Genomic DNA, 16,324 nt, shown 5'->3' with positions numbered 1-16,324 from the left:
TTGGTAACACATTTTATTTGTCTTGAACTTAAATAAACAAACTACATTTTGTAATGTTCCACTTAATTTGTTTGTTTAAATTCAGCCCAAATTATTTGTTTACAACCATTTAGTAAATCCAAAAATCTTTGAACATTTTTTTCAATGCAGGATATTGCAGCACAATTCCCTGAAATGTGTCAAACACACACTTGAAACAATATTTGACTAATAAAAACACTAATATATAACATGATAAACAAACAAAGTAAAAGCAATCATTAAAAACTGAGATTTTAGGCTTAAGAGTTTTCATAATAAATAATAATTATTATTTATTTGTTTGTTTGTTTGTTGTTTATTTAATGTTACTAGTACAGTAAGTCTAATGTAATTTAAAAAATAGGCTATTTTCTCAAAATTAGTTCCTTCTGCCTTTTTCTACAGCTTCACTTATAACACCAAATGTTTTTTTAATAATGAATAATTTTTTTGTTTTAGTTTCATTTACATTCAGATTTTGTTTTACTTTGATGTTTGTACATAATATGACTGATTATATAAATTATATTAAATTTGGCTTAGTTTAGTTTATTTAAATTTGACAGGTCACGCTGAAAAAAAATATTTCTGCAAAATTGTTGCAAACAAATTATATGGGTTGAATTTAAACAATCTAAATTTTGTAATGTTCAACTTAATTTGCTTGTTTAAATTCTGCCCAAATAAATTGTTTACAACCACTTTTTTTTGTGTGTGTGTGTGTGTAAATACAATGAATCATCTTTGAATAATTTCTTTCTGTGCAGGGTATTGCAGCACAAATCCCTGAATGCTTAAAACACACACTCAAGACTATATTTCACTAATAAAAATACTAATATATAGCATGATTAACAAACAAAGTAAAAGCAATCATTAAAAACATCAAAAGTTATAAATTATTAGTTATTAATTTTAGAGCAAAAGGAATAAAGGAGAGTAGATGACGTTTAGTTTTACTCCTGGTCATAAAAAATGTCTTATGACACCAAAGAAGGTAGGATGACACTGGAGCCTAAGGCAGGAAACAATGGTGTTGATAAACTGTCATTGAGTATTTTAGTGAGAGTATGTAAGGTGTTCAGAATTTATCCTAGAGATGTATGCAAATAATGCATATTATTTAACTTAAAATTTTTGCATCTGTGGAATTATGAAAAGCTTTTAGTTCACTTTTTTGTTTTTAAGCTTGGAAATCCGTTTATTTTCTTGGTAGAACCATTATTACTTTACCGTCCACCTTTGACTTACAAACCTGATCAGCCATACGGCTAAACTGCACGTCTGCCATTCTGTAGGAAAGCAAATGTTTGACGTTATCCTTAAACATGACCTTTGTTCATCATTGCTTGTGTGACATTGAAAGCCAGAGCCAAAAATAAACCCTTCGGCTATTTACTCTTACCTAAAATCACAGAAAAAAAAAAAGCGAGAACACGAAACATGAACTTTGCCACACTTTTCTGGTTTCACACAAATGAAGCCAGTTCAGACCTGTCAAAGGATCCTGATGTGCTTTTAATGCACTTACAGTATTATGCGCTTCATCTGTTCTGATTTAAATTCTCCCTGTTGTTCTCAATGCTGTGGGGGTTCGAGAGCTTTTGTATTGAGTTTACATGCAGGACCCAAGATGATCTGGATTTATGAGGCTGTAGTTACACATGTTAGCATGTACAGTATTAATGATTTAACCCTGTGGTCTGCAACTGGGGGTCTTGGAAGAAAAGAATCTGGCAATTTTCAATGATTTTTATGGAGGCAAATGAAGTTACAGTAAAGCTAAAGCCATACTGAATATGCATTCTATTAAAGTAAAATATTTTAAGGAAGACCACATTGACTCTCCATTGAGAGCCTAATGAGAAAGTATGTAAATAATCACTACAATTTAAAAGTCCTTAAATGGTCATAATTTTTTTTTTATTTGTCTCACCAAGGTAAAAAAAAGTAGTGAGAATAAACATATCAATATTGGAAAAAAAAATTAGCAATTAAATGTAGCTTAAGAGCAGGCCCGTAGCCACACGATGATTACTGCTGCTTGTTCAAACTACCTGTTTAAAATGAGCTTTATCAACACAATTCTTGTAATTTTTTACCCAATTTATTTGTTTTATGTTCAGTCAACTTAAATTTGTAAACCATCAATTTAAATTAAGCGTTTTGTGTTGGTCCAACTACCTGGTCAGGGGATTTGTAGTTCCCAGCATACTTTGCGGGGGATTGAACTAAGAGAGAGAAATGTTGACATTAAAAATAATCTTCAGTGTTTAAAGTTAATAGTAAGACTTGTTAGAGGTTAATCTGCACTTTTTTAATTTGAAGATTTAAAAGAGTGTCATGTAGTGCTTTAAGTTTTGAGGTTATCATCTTGCAGAAGAATACATGCATTGGTTGTTTGCAGCTTAATCAGTAAAAATGCAGTTTGTTGCTTTGCTCAGTGCAAAAAAAACTGTCCTAAAATGAGTTCTGAGTCTCAATCAACTGTTTAAGTAGCTCATGAAATATGCTTAAAAATGACTCTTTTAGTTAGTTTAGAAAAATTAAAAAAATAAGATAACAAAAATAAGAGACTTCGAAATGTATGACACATATTAGAAATACATGATATTATCAGACCTTTGAGTTTAAGTTAAAAACAAATGTATTTAAACTTTTATTTGATAAAATGATGTTGGATCAACTCAATTGTATTTATTTGTGTTGTTTTGTAGTTGGTCCTAAACAAATTTATTGGATGGAAATCCTGCCCTCAATTAAACTGAGTTCATTTAATAAGTTATTTTTTTGAGTGCAGGGGAGATTTGAGTGATTGGAGAAACCCACCCCTCACTGACAAAGATCCAGAATTTGTCCCATACGTGAGCATTTGTCATATTTTGACTTGTTACCCCATAATGGATTGTGAAAATAACCCATTGAAAAGGGCTTTAAGACCAAGCCAAATCCTGTGTTGGCTGTCGGTACAGAATTTGGGACATCGAATTTGTCATTCTGAAGTCACACCGCACCAAATTCGGCATTCCAAATTGTGATGGAGGAAAGTTGAATGTTCTGGCCAGTTTGTTATTTGCCTAATACATTTTTTAACTGTAAGAAATTCTTTATTCTAATTTTTAGGAAATGTTTTTGGTACATCAAAAGGTGTGGTTAAGTTGACCTTCCAACAAGCTAATCCAGCTAAAAATAGTGCTTAAAATGTCACTAAAATGCAGTATTTAAATCTCATAATTAAATAGAAAAGGAGAAAATGGAGAGAAAAAAGAACCACACTTTCCACCTGGCTGGCTATGGGCCTTTCACAGTTATAATCTGTGGTGCTTTCTATTTGTGTGGAAACTATTTAATAAGTAGAAACACCAAAAAAATAAAAAAACCTTTGAAAGTGATGTTAAAAAAATCCTAAAATGAGCAGTTCAATATGTTGTGATTTATGTTGTTTATTATTATTATTCCAATTCATGACCTTTCCTTCAGCTTTTGATGCAAAAATGTTTAAAAACAAATCTTTAGTTGTTATCTTTAAAGTTCCCAAAAAATTAAAATAAAGTTTTTTAGATGTTAGTATCGTTAATAGTATTATTGTTTTTAGGATATCTATTAGGTAGTGTGCTCCAAAACAGTGACAAAATGTGCGTTTAGAAGTTATAAAACTGATATAAACATTTTAATCTTGTAGTTTGTTACTTCCGCCCAAATGGATCAAAAGTTTAATTCACATCACCTCCTACTTCATTTTCTCATCAAATTTCATTTTCTCTTCATTTTTTTACCAATCAAATGCTTTCTAGTATCTGATAAGCCCCATCATCTTTCTAGATGCTTCTTATTTGCTTTTCATTTGATGAGTTGAGCTCAATCATTCTCACTGACAGAGCGGTGATAAAACAAAACACTATTGGTTGTTTCTTAAAAAGGGGAGGAGCTACACTATGTCCCACCTTCTTTCCGTGTTTTGGTTGAGATTACCTTACACATTGAATAAAAATGCAAATTTCAAAGCACTTCACAGGACCTTTAAAAGTTAGAAGTTATATATTGTCTGTTTTGGTGTTATAAATTACGATACATAAACATGGTAATAAACAGCAAGTACCTTTTCTCTGTTATTTCACCGACTTGTTCTTATTTTTTATACAACATCTTGTTTCAAACTACTAAAATGTCATTATTAAGAGTTAAGTTTTCAACATGAAAGTCCCATAATGCATTTCATAACCGTAATTAAATGGATAACACAAAAATAACATACATTTTTCCATTTAAAATGTTTGTAAATGATTTGTTGATTTTTTTTCAGGCATTCACAGCTGAGGACTCGGAGGAGGGGTGAGTTTCTGTCTCTTGTCTTCTTTGTGTTTATTGTTAAAGACAGGATTTTCAAAAAGTGCATAGAGCAAAACTAGAGCTAAACGGCCTTTAGCTCTGCTGCTTCCAGGAAAAGCGCAGGTGCTGTTTGTCTGGTGTGTGTAATGATCTTCTAATCAGCGCCTCCTTTCTCTATGAGATGGTGTGTGCGTTTTTCTGAGAAGGGGTTGTCTCATCTCTGCGTCTCTCCTTTAGCTCGGCAATGAAGAGATTACCTTATACTGAGGAGGAGTTTGGATCGCCTCCTAATAAACTGGCACGGATGGATGAGCCCAAAAGAGGTGTGTTTTTACTGGAATGGGGGTGTGTGTCATTTGTTTTGTCCTGGGCAGATTTGTGTGTTTATTTCTCTGTTGTTGGCACTATATTATCGGTGCTGTTATGGTGCAATGCCATTTGGTTGCTTGCGCATAAACCACACACAAAAACACCCTAATTCAAAACACATTTGCTCTGTTCTCAAAACATAGTGAGAAGAAAGAAACATGTGGAAGATAGTTCAGAAGATGACTTGGTTCATAATAATTATAAGGCATTATTGCTTGTCTTCTTTATGGAGAGAGCTAGTTTAAAAATATTTTTTAAAAGATATGCAAACAATTAGGATATAATTGACAATTGTAATAAATTTAACTGAATAATTGTATCATTATTATGGATTATTATGATTTTTAATAATACTAATGTTAATATTATATTAAAATTATTATTAATAAAAACTAGTATTATTATTTTTATTACAGTATTAGTATTTTTATAATTGTTAATAGCACTACTACTACTACAAATATTATAACAATAATAATAAATATTAGAGTACTGTTGTTTTTTTTGCTGTAAAAATATAAAATATATAGTTTTATAGGTAAAATAAAATATAATATAGTTTTTATATATAATATAAAAATATATATCCAATATCCAATATATCATCATTAAAAATAAACTTATTTATTAAAAAATATTATTTATATGATTGTTGCTATTGTTATTATTATTATTAATAATAATAATACTTATAAAAATACATTTTAAATGACTCAACTGGTTTAAATGATTAGTATTAGTATAATTAATATTAGAACTATAATAATAACTAGTATTTTGTAAATATTATTATTTATCCAGCTAAAACAATATATAATCTAATGCATAATATTATTAAACTAAACTAAACACAATGTTTTATAACAATAATAATAATAATCCTATTAATAATCATATTGTTAATATCATTAGCATCATAACTATATTAATTAATAATATATACTTGTTGTCAAATGTATTATTATTATTATTATTATTAATAATATAATAAAAATATTATATCTATACATGAAATAAACAATATTATAGGCAGTTGTATTAGTATTAATATACACATAATAAAAATATATAATAATTAATAATAATAATAATACTATTAATATTAATAATAAGTAATGTAAATAGTATTATTAATTAATAATACAATTATATTATTATATTTGTGTTGATGTGCATTTCTGCATTCCACATAATTCATATTTAGAATTCCAGCATTTGCTTCATATCAAATACCAAAATATATTGAAATCAGCTGCGTGTCTGGGATGCTCTTTCTGCGACGTGCTGAGTTGCTCTGCCAAGTGTTCAGATCAGTCACTTATGAGCTTCCATGACGTCAGCCTTCAGCCTTAGAAGGCGAGTTGCCTAAGTAGGCAGCAGGCAGTTTAGCAGCTGACAAGATTTTGGAGCGGCGCTACAATACAATCCAATACAATATGGCTCTTAATTATAGAGCAAGATTTGACCAGCAAACGCTGCAGATGAGATCAAATCACTTCAACACAGCATGCAGAAACAAACACTGCTTACTCTTTCAGTGAAGAAAGAGAAGAAATGCCCACTAGGCCTCCCAACATGATGCTTTGTGTCTCTTTCTGGCCCCATGTGGCTTTGTGTGGGTGTTTGTATGTATTTATCCAGACCTCCTGCTTGGGGTTAGAATGTAATGTGTGTAATCTGTGTACTCCGGACCATCCACATCACTGACCGTCTCCCATTGGAGACTCAGGGTTCCCAGCAATGGTTTGGGACGCTGCCCAGTCCTGCTGGGGTTTTTGGGTGAAAGGGGAAGATGAGGCGGACCCTGTGCTTATAGACATGGGCCGCAGACCCCAAGGGTGTTGTCACCATACTGGAAATTTCTAACTATGCAGAAAGCTATTTTACGATGTATTGTAACCACTATGGTAAAAAGTAAAAATGCAAACACTGTAAGAGGAAAGGTGGATTTTAAACATTAAGTCTTATTCAAAATATGAACAATAATAATAATAGATATTACTTAATAATTTAATCAATAAATATTACTAATAATAAAAATAATGTTGTTGTTACATGTTGTTGTTTTTAATTTGGATTAATATTATGATTACCAGTACTTCAATTAGTAAGTAAATTAATAAAATAAAATACATTTAATGTAGCTATTTTGTAAAATGCAAATAACAAAAATATAAAAATAACTATATTATAATTTCTAAATTCAATACGACACCTTAAGAATATCAAAAGTGTCATTTATGATACTACGTAGATATACTACCACAGAATTAATTCAAATTCCAATATTTATAGGGTCATAAATTCCCCCTGTCTCAGCAGGGTGTTTTCTTGCATCTAGTTTGAAAAATTAGACACTCCCACTATTTTGTAAAATGCAAATAACAAAAATATAAAAATAACTATATTATAATTTCTAAATTCAATACGACACCTTAAGAATATCAAAAGTGTCATTTATGATACTACGTAGATAGTATCAAGTATCAAGTATCACTACGTAGAGAGTGTCAAGTGGCCAAAGAGGGAAGGGTTTGCATAAAAAGGGGAGTTTCATTATGTGCACTACAGCAGCAACACAAACACAGACGCAGGGGTGATAGAAAGAGATTCGGAGAGCATTATTTACAGCAAATCTGAGAGCTGTGTGGCAGTGGAAGATTTTTAGCCCATAATATTGTAGTGATATTACCATACTGTAAACTTAGTAACTAAATCATTTAGACTAAAGTATGTCTTTAAAAACTGAAAGAGTACTGCTGACGATACTATCTAACTTTGTCAACTGAATAAACAAAGAACTCTGATCACACACCTACCAATTTCGTAGAGACAGGAAAATCAACACCAACTTCTTTTTTTAAAGGAGACCAGTGACAAATCTAGATTTCACCATTTTCAGATTTAAAAAGCTCTCTGGTAAAAAATGTTCCTCACAAACATATTTTAGTCGTGTGTTAGCAGACCACTCTAATCCACACATCTGGGCCAATACGTGAGTGGTGCTCTCATCGTGGGGATATGGAAACAAAACCTTCATTGTGCCACATTTATAAACGCAACACTGATGACCCATGTCTCCGAACAATTCTTTTTCTTGTTTGAATTACGGTTGGCAACACAACATGGCGTCTCTTTGAACACTGTTACAAGTGAAATGAGTCTTTGAAGCTATATCATGCATATTAAAGAAGTTGCATCTCATTCACAATAGAGCGCGCTGATTGGTTGGATCCAAGTCTTTCTCATGAATTGATGAGTAGATGTGCTGAAAACTCAATGACATTACTTTGTACCGGCCGATACAGACAGCCAATCTCCACGCTGGAATTTACACAATTATCTCCTCATCGTAAAAAATGTATTTTCAAACTGGAAGAACAAATTTGCTCTAAATAATGTAAAAACAGCCAACTTTCACTTTTTACTGAAATATATGTGTCCTAATATTGTTATTAGCAACATGGGACTGTCAACATCTCAAAAAATGTGTTTTGGTGTTTCATTTTTTGGTTTATTAATTTGTCAAGCATTGTTTGACCTTACAGATTTGTACTATACTAGTCCAGTCAGGCCAGTTCTGATTTACATTTGTCTTGCCAAAACTGTCACTGTTCTAATTGAAAATAAAACTACATAATATGTATAAACAACACAAATATTTGTTGTTTTGGTTATTTTTAACCAAGTAATTTAATAAATTATGCCATGTAGCTTCTTATAAATCTCACAGTACTTAAAGGGATAGTTTACCCTTTTTCATTCTTCAGTATATTTACCTTTGTGTTCAGCAGAAGGATAAAACAGAATTTTTTATTTTTTTTTTGTGAACTATCCATTTCATTCAAATGTCAATATTAGCAAAGAAGCTGCCAGCCTAATTTATATAAAGGTAAAACCTAAGCGAAGACAAGTGACCAGTTATTAATAAACTAATAAGCAAACTTGAGGAGAAACTTAAAATCTTGGAAATAAAACGAGCCTCTACTATACAGCCTACATAACAAAAGCTTCAAACTGCCTGAATAAGAGTGTGGATAAGCAATTTCATATAATTTATAATATTTCAATATAAAGTATTGACAGCAGCAACTACAGCAAAGATCATGGTAAATAGCTTGTATTAGAAGGCATATGAAATCTTCTACCACATGAAAGCCTGACCAGATTACTTTGAATTTACTTTCCAGTTTATTTTGGATTTGAGGTTTGCTGACCATTTATGCATGAGTGACCTTTGCTGACCACTCTTCTGTGTCTCTGCAGTTTTGCTGTATGTGCGCCGGGAGACGGAGGAGGTGTTTGATGCCCTCATGCTAAAAACTCCCACTCTGAAAGGCCTGGTGGAAGCGGTGAGTTTACAGATCTCCATATTCTGCATTAATAGTGCAAACAACACCAGCTCTTTGCTCATTCAGGGTCATATACTGTAACTCAAATTCTAACAATGCAATGTTATGAGCTCAGGAAAACTATGAATGCTGAAAGGTATCCATTAAAAATGCTAATTAAAGTTGTTATTATTCACTATTACTACTACTATTAATAATAATAATAAAAATAATAATAATAATAATAATTATTATTACTATTATTATTCCTACTATTATTATAAACAATAATAATTTAATTATTTATTTATATTTATTATATTCAACCTTATCTGTGCAGTGGGTATCAAAAATTGTCCAAGGTGTTATTAAAATGATGTATTAATATTATAATTACTGCTACCACTAATATTAATTAATAATCCTTAAAATATCATTAAAAAAATTATAAAGGACAACTTACATTTATTAAAATTTTTGTCTGTTTCTGTACTATCAACAAATGTGTACAATTATTATTATTATTATTTAATATAATAATATAATAATAATATATTTTTAATAATAATAATAATAATATAAAATATTGAAATATTATTACTTATACAAATATTTAATACATTTTATATAATTTATCAATTAGTTACTAAAACTATGTAGCTAATATACTATTAAAAAACTATGATTTTATTTATTAAATATTTGTATATTACTGTATTTTTATTTATGCCTGTTAGCCTATTATGCCATTAGCTTACTCTACAGAAATCAAAAGCCAGTCAGGTCAAATCATGTGGTTTGTTGAAAAAATAAAATAAAATCATGTGGTATCACTTTTTGAAACCACCATGCTCATAATTTTAATATTATCATTTTTCCATAGCTGATGATAAAACTGATAGCAGCGTCTGAAAAACAAAACTACCATCAATGTGCTGCATATAATTTGTGTAAGAACCACTTCAGGAAAAGTAAATCTAATTTACCTAATACAATTTTCCACAGCCTTCAGAGAAGGGTTATTTAAGGACACAGGTTGAGTGTTTTCCCTCCGTTCTTTTTATGAGTCTCCTCTAAACTCCATACCAGTATAACTGTGTTTAGCAATGCAACCCTAACACCACACAAACAGACATCAGCACACACAAACACAACAGAACTCCCACCCCCAAAAAATGATACATCCTATCCAAACCCACAGCAACGTTTCTAATGCACTGCAGAAAAATTCAGGAAAAAAAGAAAACCAGTGCTTAGTAGACTTGGTACACAAAATGCATGTGGTCAGTGCAGAAAAGTCCCTGAAATTAGAGTCAGAAGCAGGATAATTTAATAGGGACAGTGCGTTACGTAGGAGATCAATGTCAACAGGCCATAAGCATAAAAACATAGCAGGAGACCGAGATGAGAATCACAAAAATGTCCAGCTCAGAAAGAGCTGATAAAGCTGCCACAGGACTGCCACAGCTAAAGGAAAGTATCAGAGGTATAACAAATTACAAGTACTCAAATTACTGTAATTAAGTAGATTTTTTCAGAAACTACATTTTATTAAGTAGTTAAGTAAAGTCCTGAGGTGTTCCCAGGCCAGCCAAAAGACATAGTCCCTCCAGCATGTCCTGGGTCTTCTCCTAGGCCTCATCCCAGTGGGACATGCCTGAAACACCTCCCTAGGTAGGTGTCCAGGAGACATCCGAAAACAGATGCCCAAGCCCTTCTCTCTATGTAGAGGAGCAGCGGCTCTACTCTGAGCTCCTCCGTGGTGACACAGCTCCGCCCTCCGCCCAAAAATCGCCCTATGTTTTTCAGACTTCACTTAGTATGTAAACACATCAGCCTGCTTTCTATCAGCTCATTAAAACTGCATTATTATATTAATGTAATGTGTTCACACATAAAGTTAATTGCACATCTCAAAAGAAAACCCCACTGATTTAAGCTACCTTTTAAGTTTCAGGCCATAAGGTCAACTATTTTCACAGCATAATACTCACTGAACACTGAGCTATTTTCGCTCATACTTTGAGTAGTTTAGAACACATATTTTTACTCAGCTTGCACTAAAGTGTTTGTGCAAGTAATGCTCCTTTTACTTAAGTATAGTTGTCTAGTACTCTTTCCACCACGAGTAGTGTGCGTGTTGTTGTGTGCAGTGAGCGTAGCAGAACGTTAGCCAAGTATTGCAACACTTTAGCGCACTTTGAGAATGAGGAGAGGGAATGTCAGGATAACGTCAGGGGGGCTGGGAAAACATTAAGCGCGAGCACTCGTATCCTGAAATAAGATGAACTTTGATACTAGTTGGCTGGAAAACCAAATGTTCCATTTATTCAGTATGTGCAGTGGTTTACTCACTGTGTAATTAGCACTTAATACTACTGTATAGGAATAGTTCACTTAAATATCAAAAGTCATGCTGTTATGAAACACATTTGAGAGTTGTTTATGAGTTCTAAACTTTTCCAACATTCTTCTTCATTGGATCCGTTTTTTAAATCGGTCTGTGATGGAGCTGGTTGCGTTTTATTTTGAGCTGCATGTATTGAGTAACATGTTACTTTTGGCTATTAAGAAAGTGTTTTATAAGTGTACTTGCATTACTGAGATTCTTACAGTTAATCGTTGCTGATTTATATTGATAGGTATTTAACAAATACATGCTTGTGACATTAAAGTAAATGTTGATGCTGTACTGATACCTGCTAATGCATTCGCTCTCCTCCAGATTTCAGAGAAGTATGAAGTTTCTCTTGAGAAAATCGGAAAGGTCTACAAGAAATGCAAGAAAGGGTAAGTGTAAGACATTTTTAATTATGATTAAGTAAAATTTGTTAAGTTTATTATTCCTTAGTAAATTAATTCTTAATATGTGTATCTGAATATCCATTAAAATGTATTTATTAATATTGCATAAGTTGGGCAATATGATGGCACAGTGGTTAGCACTGTTGCCTCACAGCAAGTAGGTCCTTCATTCAAGTCCCCGCTGGGTCAGTTGGCATTTGTGTGTGGAGTTTGGATGTTCTCCTCTTGTTTGCAAGAGTTTCCTCTGGGTGCTCCGGTTTCCCACACAGCCCAAAGACATGCTCTATAAGTGAATTGGATTAACTAAATTGGCCATAGTGAATGAGTGTATGGGTGTTTCCCATTACTGTGTTGCAGCTGGAAGGGCATTCACTGTGTAAAACATATGCTGGATAAGTTGGTGGTTGATTCTGCTGTGGCAACCACTGATGAATAAAGGGACTAAGCTGAAGAAAGTTGAATAAATGAATGATATTACATAAGTGTAATGTTAGATGAAGTAGCATTGTGCTAAAAACATGCTAGCAATATGCTAATCTTGTTAGCCTCCTGCAAAAATGTATATACAAGTGTGGAATAAAGACACCACTGCATTTGTATGGGTTTAAGTTTTACGGTAGTATATGTTATTTTAAAAAGTAATGATAAAATGTCTTTCAAATTTCAAATAAAATATTGGTAAACCACAAATCTTTATGTTTGCCGCATACGTATATTTCTGGGAATAGCCAAAAAAAGAGCCAAAAAGATAAATTTTATGCTGATCATCATCATCATCATCATATGTAAAGATCATGTTGCATGAAGATATTTTATTTACTGCTGTAAATATCAAAACAACATTTTTGGTTAGCATGAAACACAACGATATTAATTTGGACGAATTTAAAGGCAATTTTCTCCACATTATGATTTTGTTTTAAACCATTTAATTCCAAATAGTTGTATCTCAGCCAAATATTGTCCTATCGTAACAAACAACAGATCAATCAAGCTGGTTTATTCAGACATATAAATTTCAATGTGCAAAAATGAATATTTATGACCTCGTTCATCATCCAGGATCACAAATATAGGTTTAGTTTGTTTTAGAACATGGCAATTGGTCAGAATATATTTTAGATTATACATTGTTGATAGTTATTTTTATTAGTAAATGAACTATGTCTTTGACAGGTTTCTGTGTGGTCCATGTGCTTTCTGTTCATCTCATGTGATTTCTTTTAAACATTAATGCTGCAGTCACACTAGAGTTTGTGCGTGTGAAATTCTGTTGCACAGCGCTGAGAAAAGGGGCGGGATTAAACATGATGATTAGACATTTAAAAAAGCGAGCGATTGGTCCTGGTTTAAAATTTCTGTGCAGAGAGGTCATGTTTTTACAGTATGTACGATTGGTCTCACACACTCGTGATGCCATTTCCCAGGTCAGAGTTCACCAAGTTTGAACTTTCCAGAACTGCGAAAACTTGTCACTCAAGCTTGCATTTCTGGTCTGACGCATTCACGTGCGTATGAATGGAAGTCTATGGGGAGAAAAGTGCAGTGTGACAGCAGCTTTACACACGGCAGGAAAAACGGAACAATGTTTCCACCAGTGTCTCACTCCTGTGTGTAATTAGTTAAATGAGGTCCTGTGTATTTAAGCTCTTGTGTTTGGTTGGTTCTTGGTCTGGTCTTCTGTCACGTTTGCTCCTCTACAAACACACAAAACTCAGGAATTATCAAACGATACGGATTCATTTACAAACACTCACTTCAGACACTGGAAATGCTGGAGACTCAGGAAAGACATGGGCTGTTGACAATTCAAGACTAGACAAGGGACTAAACAAACTTAGCGGTATAAATACAAGGGACATGATTGAACTAATAACCAACAGGAGAGAAACACAGGTGAAACTCAGGTGAACATTAACAAATGGCGGGAAAATGGAACAAAGGAATCACATGACACATGGAACACAACACAGAAACTTGACAGTCTTATTCCTGACTTTCTTAACAATTCTGAAGTAACATAAATCTCACTTAAAACATGACTTTGTTATTTCCTGAAAAAAATGACATTAATGTTTGTGTACATTTTATTCTAATGTGTTTTATTTAATTTAAATAATGATACCAAACAGCATGTTAGATGTGCAGTCATGATTCAACTATCCTTCATATTGTGCGTCCTTTGATCATCACTAAGCCTTCCCTGTTTTTTTTTTTTTTCAGGATCTTAGTAAACATGGACGACAACATCATCAAGCACTACTCGAACGAGGACACCTTCCAGATCCAGATGGAGGAGATGGGAGGAATGATCAAGCTCACGCTGACAGAGATTGAGTGATTTTCAGCTCCTTCTACAGACTGGTTTACACACATCTCTCTCCTCTCATCTTTCACTACAGTCTAATGAATAGGGACGAACTTGTATATGCGAACTTAAGTACTTTAAAATGCTTCAGGTATAAGTACTTAAACCGAGTGGTCAGCTTGATATCAAAAGGACATAAAAAAAAACAAGTCAAAAATGCTAATTGATTTAATGTCAAAACCTTGACGTCTATTTGACATCCACACATTGATGCCTGTTTGACCACCAAAATAATGGCACTAAAGTATTATAATATAACACAATAATATATTAATATGAAAGCTTCAATTGCAAATTCCAAATGTACACTGGATTTCGTATCCCTACAATACATGTTAATACCTTGATGTCAAAACTACGTCAAACTGACATCTAAAATTGCTGTCAAAGATCAATTAAAAGGCTGTAATCAATATTTGACACCAATGTTAGATCTCAATTTGATATTGTTTACATGCATTGTAGCAGCTGAATAAAAGTTCTCTTATTTTACTGTTTGTGTCATTATTTCGGTGGTCAAAAGGCCATCTATGTGTGGATGTCAAATAGACGTCAAGGATTTGACATCAAATCTATTTGCATTTTTGACATGTTGTTTTTATGTCTCTTTGACAACAAGGAGTCTGCTGGGAATGTTATGAGCCATATTTTCTTTTTTTTTCCATGAGTATAAACAAACAGCTCATTTCTCAATTGTTTAGTGACTCTGAAAGAGGTCATGAAAACAATTTACTCTTAGATTTCCTGTTTAAATTCATAGCACTGGAGAAGCTGATCTCTAAAGGATGAATGAAAAGGGTGTAGAGAGACTGGTTTGGGGAATCCTCATCGCTTCGCTGTATTGTTATCAATAACCCTTTACAGTATTTAGTAAGTACAGTATATACAGTATGATCTCTTGTTCAGCTTCACAAGCAATTTGTGCATGTGGACATGGAGTAAGGGAACAAAAAACTTTTTTTAATTATTATTATTATTATTATTATTAACACCTAATAACTTTTCAGCTTTAGACTTTCCTCATTCCTAATATGAACAAATACGGTCCATGCAGCAGGTTCTCGGATGAATCCTTCAGGAGCTGTTTTCAAAATGTGATCCATGGATAATCAGTGTAAACGTTTGTTTTGAAAGTATAAGTGAGTAATTCTGTATTGTTGATGGATGAACTGTGATGCTTTACAAACACGCTAAGAAACCCTGAAAATAACATCAATTTTGCGATTGCAAGTTAACAGTTGCACTAAAAATTATTGCGAAAATTTAAATATCAGTATAATAAAATATACATATACCCTATCAGTTGGGTTGGCCTATATTTTACCCAAATTCGGGATATAAACCCCAGCATTTTTAGAGTAGCTACCGCTTACAGTATCAAAATATGCATGGCAGGTTGGTTTATTTAACAGAACTATTGCTTAGAATTTACTGTAATACATGCTAAAATTGAAGCTAAAGTATGTTAGAAACAAAAAATACATATGCATACACAAAATTACTAGACAACAGTATTATTCAAACATTTATTAATAAGTCACACCAATGGGAAAATTTTGAATTTTTGGTAATACTTTAGTTTGGGTCAAAATTCATGCTATTAACTACTGGCTTATTACCTGCCTATTATTAAGATATTAGCTGTTCATAAGTAGTAATAAAGTATGGGCTTATTCTGCATCTCTAATCCTACCCAAAACCTAAACCTAACTTCTACCTATTAATAAACAGCTAATTATTTGTGTATTAAGCTAGTAGTGTTATTTAATAGTTCATTAATACTATGAATGGTGACCTAAACTAATTATTTTTGTAATTAGTATATAGATTATATTCAATATTACATACATTTAAACTGGTTTAACAATCCTTTTAGAAATAAAAAACTAGCAAATATTTGTTAGTTTTAATTGTTAATAGCTGTTCAGTAGCACAAAAGGGGGAAAAAAGAGGGGGGAAAAATCTCAAGAAAATTGAGCATATTAATTTTGTTAAAGTTCATTACATCCAGTAATCTAGTAAATGTAAAATAAAGAATTTCTTTAGACCTTTGGTTACCCATTACATTGCCCTTAAACTATGGTTTTTGTTTTATTTTCTT

General features: G+C 32.4%; 1 protein-coding gene across 4 annotated transcripts in view; it reads left to right on the top strand.

The window, feature by feature from the left end:
• grhl1 (grainyhead-like transcription factor 1) overlaps positions 1-16,324 on the top strand; it is a 38,378-nt gene that overhangs the window by 21,664 nt on the left and 390 nt on the right. For 3 of the 4 annotated variants that reach the window (XM_001923728.7, XM_073926977.1, XM_073926978.1), the window contains exons 11-15: positions 4,325-4,353; positions 4,588-4,673; positions 8,986-9,071; positions 11,776-11,840; positions 14,079-16,324. The exon at positions 14,079-16,324 is cut by the window's right edge and continues 390 nt beyond it. In XM_001923728.7, the coding sequence (XP_001923763.1) occupies positions 4,325-4,353; positions 4,588-4,673; positions 8,986-9,071; positions 11,776-11,840; positions 14,079-14,196 (384 nt within the window). In that variant the 3' untranslated portion in view covers positions 14,197-16,324. 4 annotated transcript variants of the gene reach the window in all.

Source organism: Danio rerio, chromosome 17, assembly GCF_049306965.1.
Source record: "Danio rerio strain Tuebingen ecotype United States chromosome 17, GRCz12tu, whole genome shotgun sequence".
NCBI lineage: Eukaryota > Metazoa > Chordata > Actinopteri > Cypriniformes > Danionidae > Danio > Danio rerio.
This window is presented reverse-complemented; position numbering and strand designations above follow the sequence as displayed.